General features: G+C 32.4%; 1 protein-coding gene across 1 annotated transcript in view; it reads right to left on the minus strand.

The window, feature by feature from the left end:
- The window catches only part of LOC106458331 (nephrin-like), a 39,309-nt gene that overhangs the window by 8,367 nt on the left and 22,280 nt on the right, over window positions 1-8,662 (minus strand). The window contains exons 8-9 of the mRNA XM_022384509.1: window positions 3,234-3,359; window positions 706-739 (exon numbers count right to left, since the gene is read on the minus strand). Of these exons, the coding sequence (XP_022240217.1) occupies window positions 706-739; window positions 3,234-3,359 (160 nt within the window). The remainder of the gene's footprint in view (window positions 1-705; window positions 740-3,233; window positions 3,360-8,662) is intronic.

Raw genomic sequence — 8,662 nt, forward strand, 5'->3', positions numbered from 1 at the left:
ATATGTGCTTAACAAGTAAGTGCCTTATGTTCTTTATCACAAATGGTTGAGTTAGCCGTAGTATCGCCTAACAATGCATATGTGCTTAACAAGTAAGTGCCTTATGTTCTTTATCACAAATGGTTGAGTTAGCCGTAGTATCGCCTAACAATGCACATGTGCTTAACAAGTAAGTGCCTTATGTTATTTATCACAAATGGTTGAGTTAGCCGTAGTATCACCTAACAATGCACATGTGCTTAACAAGTAAGTGCCTTATGTTCTTTATCACAAATGGTTGAGTTAGCCGTAGTATCACCAAACAATGCATATGTGCTTAACAAGTAAGTGCCTTATGTTCTTTATCACAAATGGTTGAGTTAGCCGTAGTATCACCTAACAATGCATATGTGCTTAACAAGTAAGTGCCTTATGTTCTTTATCACAAATGGTTGAGTTAGTCGTAGTATCACCTAACAATGCATATGTGCTTAACAAGTAAGTGCTTTATGTTATTTTTTCCCTTGCCGTTTTATATTTCGAAGAAATCTTTTATATACACAACATTAATGCAATAATCAATGAAAGTAATGGGATGGGAATGAGCCTAAATGTGGTAATGAAGTTTTATTGTAAAAAAAATAGATGCATAATTATTAACATAAATTTATTTTTCCTAAGTGGACTTAATCATACAGCAAAATAATAAAAAAGGGGGATACTTACTTGTTGGTAATTGGTCCATCTGCTAATTCTGAAACTAAAAATCAAGAAAAAATGAAAGGGTGTGAAATTAAACTACTCGTAACAGAAAGTTATTTTTTTTATTTTAATTATTTCATTTCAAGTAGTACACACCTTTTTTTTTTTTTTTTTCTTGCTACATGTAAGTTAAACGGATCAAAAGATTTGGTTTCTATCCCGAAAGAGCTAACATAGTTTAAGATAAAAAAAAAAAGAGCATAAAGAGTTTTGTTCTAAGAATAATGCTAGTTTCGTCATTAGTAAGGCCTTTCACTTAAAATAAGGATTGTCTCTTTATTTTGTTGAATTTCGCGCAAAGGTACTTCAGTGGTATCTGTGCTAGACGTCTCTAATTTATAAGTAATAGGCTAAAGGGAAGGCAGCTGGTTAAAACCGTATACTGCTAACTCTTGGAATATTAGGATTGACCGTCACATAATAACGGCTGAAAGAGTGATGTTCGATGAGGGAATGTAAACCTACAATCCACAGATTGGGAGATGAGCGTCCTTAAATGGGCTAATATTGTCATTATATAACACATGTATTTTATTTTTCCATTGATATTCAGGGATTATACACACTTGCTGAAGTATAAAGAAGATGGCGATTTGTTTCACATTTTCAGGAAAGATTCCCCGTCCTCTGACTTTTCTCTCTCTCTGATTTTCATGTAATTTTACACACGATTACGTCTATTCAATATATACGCTGACATTGGTGATTAACGTTTATAGTAGCAAAACAAACGGGAAGAGAAACTGTACGTTTTTCAGACGTAGACTTTGTTGCTTCAACCGAAGTGCTTTTTAGTAACGTTGTCACAGTTTTTATTTTACTTTTTTCACTTTAATACAAATCCTTCACTTATTTCAAACTACAAATGATGTATCATTTAAAGATTAGACAACTGTATTAATCTTTCTTTAAATCTAGTTTATACTGCTAATAATTACAAATATTAAATTATACATTGATTTCCTTTGCTAATTCAATATTCATTTAATTAACGACTCGCTTGTTGTTTATTTCGAATAAAATTAATTCAGCATCTTTGTTTTTGGCCCATTTCTGGCGGCCCCCCAGAAAAGCTTAACGACCCCTGGTGGGGCTGCGGCTCCCACTTTGGGAAATACTGATTTAATTAATGATTCACTTGCAAGTACGAGTTTATCAAAAATCAATTCATTTTTATAGGTGCTTTGTCTTTATTTAACGAGTTCTATGAGTGATCATTTTTAGGTGCTATCTTTATTTAACGAGTTTTATGAGTGATCATTTTTAGGTGCTATCACTTTATTTAACGTGTTCTATGAGTGATCATTTTATAGGTGCTGTCTCTTTTTTTAGGTGTTTTATAGGTTAATGGTATTAAAACAAGTGGTCTTAGTAAGAAGTTGAAAACATTCTCGATCGTTTTTGTTAAGGATCACGATTTCATTGTACTTTTAATGGAATTGTGAAATCATTTGTGCATATAAGGAAGTTAAGTGGGAAATAAAAACGTTTTGGTAAAATTTTGTTTCTTTCACGAAAGCGCTAACATAGTCTAAGCTTAAGATAAAAGCGGAGCACGAAGAGTTTTGTTCTAAGAAGGATGCGAGTTTTATATAATATAATAATATTAATCAATGTTTAAACGCTAATAAACAGCTATCATGATAATAATATAGTAGTCGCTAATAAACATGCAAACTCTGCATATTTAGATGTTAATAAACACGTAAATAAGCATGTTCAGACGAGTCGAGTTACTTCAGTAAATATAGGTTTATAACAATATTATTACTTTTTTATTTTTTGTGTATTTGATGTTAAGCACAAAGCTACACAATGGGCTATCTGTGCTCTTCTAACCACAGGAAACCCAGTTTCTAGCGTTTTATGTACGCAGACATACCGTTGTGCCAGTGGGGGGGCACCTCGTTATTGCAATAAATACAAGGTATAACAATATTGAACGTAGGTCTCGCTTTTGCAGGAAATATAAGATTATAACGATATTAAACGTCGTTCTCGTTGCTGCAATAAATACAATATTAAACATAGGACACGTTACTGCAATAACTAAAAGGTTATCACAAAACTGAACGTGGGTATCGTTATTGCAATAAATACAAGGTTATAACAATATTTAACGTGGGACTGGTTAATGCAATAAATACGAGATTAAACAATATTCAACGTAGGTCTCATTACCGCAATAAATATAAGGCTAAACAGTACTGAACGTAGGTATTGTTAGTGGAATAAATACAAGGTCATAACAATATTATTTTCGTAATGAACACTTTTCGTTTTTTATCAAGCGAATCTTATCATAAGTAAATTACATGTATAATAAAATATCTTCAAATGGTCTATCCAAAGTTACTAAGCATGTAACTACTGTAGCTACATATTCTTTATACATATATTTATATTACATTAAACATAAAATGATATTCACCCATCGATCCAAATCTGGTGCTAATGAGCACAAAATCACATTATTCTACTGTAATACCTACCCTTTTTGTTGCTATATCTTCGGTATCCCAGGATTGCTACAGTAATCATTGCAGCAAAAACCAAAGTCAGAACAATTCCAATTAGCGCTCCAATAAGCGGACTAATAACGACTCCTTGATCACGTGCTGCCGAAAAATAAACATAAAATTAATCTTTCCGCACGATGCTTTTTTAATAAACTATAAAATCATTGTGAAAATCAAATAAAGTAAAATACAGATGTAAAACTTAAAGTGGGTGCATACAAATAATATTAAAAATACACCTTATTTAAACATCATTTTCTAACTGGCATCAGTTCCAATACTAAGGTATGATTTCCTGTATTAGTTACGTTTCGTTTCAAAAGTATTTCATTTCCCCATGCAGTAAATGTTCTATTCCTGATAATAAACATATTTAGTCATAATTTCAGCCCTAACTACTTTTTTTAATCATCTTCTGAATAGAACCATGATATTGAACAATAACGTGAAGGGAAGAAATGCTGAGACCAAATTCACAGTGTAAATGTGAGACTATTGTGACATTTGCATGCAAGTAAAACGTGTACACTAAGGAATCTATACTGGTAAAGGCAATAATAAATACAGGCTTGAACTGTATGTCACGATATTTCAAAAAAAAATGTACTACGGAAGGTTAAATACGATGCTTTAAGTATAAATAACCTAAAAACGTGAGTTAAGGTCTTTAATGAAGTCGAACACTTTTTTTACCTTCGAGCAGTATCGTTTGTTAGGACTCGAAAGGACAAAATAAATAATACCCATTCTTGTTACTCTTATCCCACTACAATATCATTTCTAATGGTTAAACTGCAAATATGTTATTTTAATAATGATATGAAATAGACACACATCTCCACCACTAGGTGGTACAAGTATCATGATTTGATTCGTTTGGTTCTCAGTATATTATAAATCTTTCATATGGAAAGCAAAATCACTGACACGTAAAGTTCGGAAGTTGTTCATGGCTATATGAACATTGCCAAGTAAAAATACTTCAAACACGATAAGTGAAGCTTGTTGTATGTGAGCAATAACAAGTGTACGAACTTTCTGCTTAAGGTTAATTCTTTTCTAACTTTGTTTGTGTAGACGCATTATATAGTGTTTTATATAAAGCTGATGATAAAAAAACGTTTCCGAGTTCAATAATGAATTTTACCATTGCAATAACCAGTGGTTGTACCAGTTTAACTTCGAATTGTACGTAGATCAAAATAATGAAAATTATAATACAATCTTAGAAACTTAATTATTACTGCAGTTTTTAAAGAGAGAATTTTATCTTAATTTACACATACTACAGTTAAGTGTTTTCTCCGGATTCTATTTTCGTATAAGGTGTTATGATGTTTAATAAACAAGTGGACCATATTTAGTAAGATATTGCTCTGAAAACGAGTCGAGTTACTGCAATAATTTTAAAATTATAACAATATTAAATGTAGGTCTCGCTACTGTAATAATTATAAAATTATAACAATATTAAATGTAGGTCTCGTTACTGCAATAATTATAAAATTATAACAATATTAAATGTAGGTCTCGTTACTGCAATAAATATAAGATTATAACAATATTAAACGTAAGTCTCGTTACTGTAATAAATATAAGACTATAACAGTATTAAACGTAGGTCTCGTTCCTGCAATAATTATAAGATTATAACAACATTAAACGTAGATCTCGTTAATGCAATAAATACAAGGCTATAACAATATTAAACGTAGATCTCGTTAATGCAGTAAATACAAGGCTATAACAATATTAAACGTAGGTCTCGTTAATGCAGTAAATACAAGGCTATAACAATATTAAACGTTGGTCTCGTTACTAATACAATTTTTAGCAATATTAAACGTAGGTCTCGTTACTAATACAATTTTGAACAATATTTAATGTAGGTCTCGTTATTGTAATAAATACTAGGTTATAACAATATTAAATGTAGATCTCATTACTGCAATAAATACAAGATTATAACAATATTAAACGTAGGTCTCGTTACTAATACAATTTTTTCCAATATTAAACGTAGGTCTCGTTACTAATACAATTTTTACCAATATTAAACGCAGGTCTCGTTACTACAATAATTACAAGGTTATAACAATATTAAATGTAGATCTCATTACTGTAATAAATACAAGGTTATAACAATATTAGACGTAGTTCTCGTTACTAATACATTTTTTAACAATATTTAATGTAGGTTTCGTTACTGTTCCCTATAATATTGTTAAACCCAAATAACTTTCCGCAGTGACAAGCTACAGAGCTTGCTTGGTTGAAAGTTAATCTGGTATATACGTAATATTTCTATTATGTGCTACTAAAATACGTTGAGAGAAAGGTTATTATTTTTCACAATTAGTTCCACTGTACTTTTTAGTCAACAAGAGATACTGATATCGAATGAAATTAGTTTTATAAAGAATTTAAGAAATTAATTTTACTCTGAAAAACAAGCAACTAGTCTCATTACTTTATTAAAAAAAAAGTAATCATGTAGTCTAGCTAAGTTATTTCTGATAAGTAATTGTAGACGGGAAGGAAAAGACAACATTATTAAGATAGCTACGAATGGTTGTATCGAGGTTTAAATTACACCTGTATTAAAGTACTTGTCAGTCCATCTAGCTCCTGCCCGGTATGGCCAGGTGGTTAGGGCGCTCGACTCGCAATATGAGGGTCGCGGGTTCGAATCCCCGTCCCACCAAACATGCTCACCCTTTCAGCCGTGGGGGCGTTATAATGTGACGGTCAATCCCACTATTCGTTGGTAAAAGAGTAGCGCAAGAGTTGGCGGTGGGTGGTGATGACTAGCTGCCTTCCCTCTAGTCTTACACTGCTAAATTAGGGACGGCTAGCGCAGATGGCCCTCGTGTTGCTTTGCGCGAAATTCAAAAACAAACAAACAAACAAACCATCTAGCTCCACGACTTTTACTGGACTTAGGGCACTTCGGTAAGCATCTTTCCCATTCGTCCAATACATTGACAAGCAAGTTTTATGGAATTCTATTCTACGCGTCCCACTTATGACCCTTTATTTCTGCGCATGATAACTGAAGACTTTATTTATCCCCACATGAAATAGTCATAATGCAGTTAATACAGCGATTCGGTAAGACGTTCTTTTGTGCGTGCCTTGCGAATACAAAGTTATAGTGCTCTGTCTTGCTGGAAGAAACACGTGCGAACAACACCAACAGCTTCAAAAAGGTAACAAAAGAAAACTCCGGCATGTCATGGCATGCGAGTCCAGCGAGAAAGAGGACAGCACACCAAACATTGTTTTTTGGCGAGTTTTGCATGTCCTTCTCAATGATATTTGGGTTCTTCTCCATATTAGGTTCTACAGTTATGCATGTTAACTGTTCCATAGATGTCGAATATTGCTTCATAAAATATAGTTACACAATTGATGACCTTATTATCATAATTTATCCAGTCTAGAAACATGATCCTCAACAATGGTTAGTCTTCTTTATAAATCTGTTGCACTTTATGAAGTTCTTAAGCGTGAATGTCCATATGCATCCTTAAGAATATGTAGTCCGTGGTGTGCAGAATAGACCTTTCTCACAATAGGTCAGTCAGTAAGTTTACGCACTTACAACGTTGAAACCCCGTATAAGATAGAGCGCAGATAGACTTTTATGTAGCTTTACGATAAAACAAATATAGAAACAGTCGTTTTTGTACAAGGTTAAGAAAATTCCAGCAAATGAGCTTCAACTTATTTCACGGTAGGTCGTCCTTTAAGAGATATCAAACTACTTATGTCTTCTCCTACTTGCGTTATTCGATTGCTCCCAGTATGATAAACAGGTCGAAATGCGGCAGAATACTAGTGTTACACATACCTAAAAACGCTATGTAAGTTTTTTTGTTTTTTGAAGAGTCTCCAGTTTGACATTATTCGTTAAGAAAACCACGTATTTTGGCGAACAAACGTGGCGAGATGGAATGAATAGTGAAATATTTTCAGACCAACAGGCACTTTTTACACGATGAAAAATAAAGACTTGCAGTAAACGTGTTACATTTTAAAACTAATACAACCGTTGTTAACTCTAGTAGTTTTTTATGCCGGACCACAAGTTCTTAGCAATGTATGAACAACTTTGATTCGTGAGGTGGGTCGTAAATCTCACGAGCAGGGAATTATTTTTTGATCTAGTGGATAACCATCATCTAATATATATTCTATGCTTATGCTTCGTAACTGTTTTATTTATTTCATATATTCTCAGTAACACCGAATGTCAATGGATGTTACTCGTATCTGACATATGAAAATTATTGATGTATCTTAGAAACGTAGCAAAATATTAGTCTTCTAAATAAGAATATAAATAATACATTTTCGTATCACCACCGAGTTGGATGCTTTCCAAAAAATTTCAAAAGCATTAATAAATTAAACATTAAAACAAGGTAAAATCTACTGATAAGACTTGATATTGATTTCAGTGAGCGAATTTCAGATTAAATTTTTACTTTGTAGACAAGGGATTTATTTTGAATTACATATAGTCAAGTTTCATAATCCCACGTATTGATATTTTTCTACCATCGTTATCAAATTTACTACCAAGGCTGGCGAATTAAACTTTACAAACTTTAATTGCCACACCGAGAGTTTAACGTACTTACAGTGTTCCTAAATTGTATTTCAGTTTTGTATTTAAATGACGACCTCGTACGTTTTCTCAGGGCTTATACAATACAAACTCTAAATAAAACAGCCTCGAAAAAAAAAACGTAGGTAGAAAATAACACGTTTTCAATAAATCCGTATAACTGGCATTGAAAACGAGTATCATTAAGGATATTTTCTCAGAAGTTGAAGTAAATGTGTAATCAAAATATTGTATTGGATGAGTGTAATTTTCTAAACCAGATTATGCTTAATACTCAACCAATATATATATAGTTGAAACAGAATTCCCCCACCATTAAACTCATTGTTAAGTTACGCATATCTTTTGGACTGCTAAGGTTGGAGTAAACAAGGATTTGTTGTTGACGAAGCCCCATGAGCTACCAGCCACAGCTTGAAATCAAATATGTACATAATATAACCCTCGGTTATGTAATTTATTTGATGTTTCTTAGAACAGTTAGAGTATTGATGTCTTATAGATTGAAAATTAAAGCTTCTTTCGTCGTGTATGCAATGGGAATAAATTGTTTGTGGAGACCTGATATACAAGTAAATAAAACAACATAAAATATATGATAATTGTCTAATAATGTAATTTCTTTTTTACCAAACCAATCTTACTTGTACAAAGCATATTCAACATTACGTAGTAATACTAGTCAATCACTATTACATAAATAATAAAACTTGTATAAATCTTTTGTCTGGAACGCTAACCAATTGGCCTCCTGCAGGATATATATATA

Source organism: Limulus polyphemus, unplaced genomic scaffold, assembly GCF_000517525.1.
Source record: "Limulus polyphemus unplaced genomic scaffold, Limulus_polyphemus-2.1.2 Scaffold446, whole genome shotgun sequence".
Classification (NCBI taxonomy): Eukaryota; Metazoa; Arthropoda; class Merostomata; order Xiphosura; family Limulidae; genus Limulus; species Limulus polyphemus.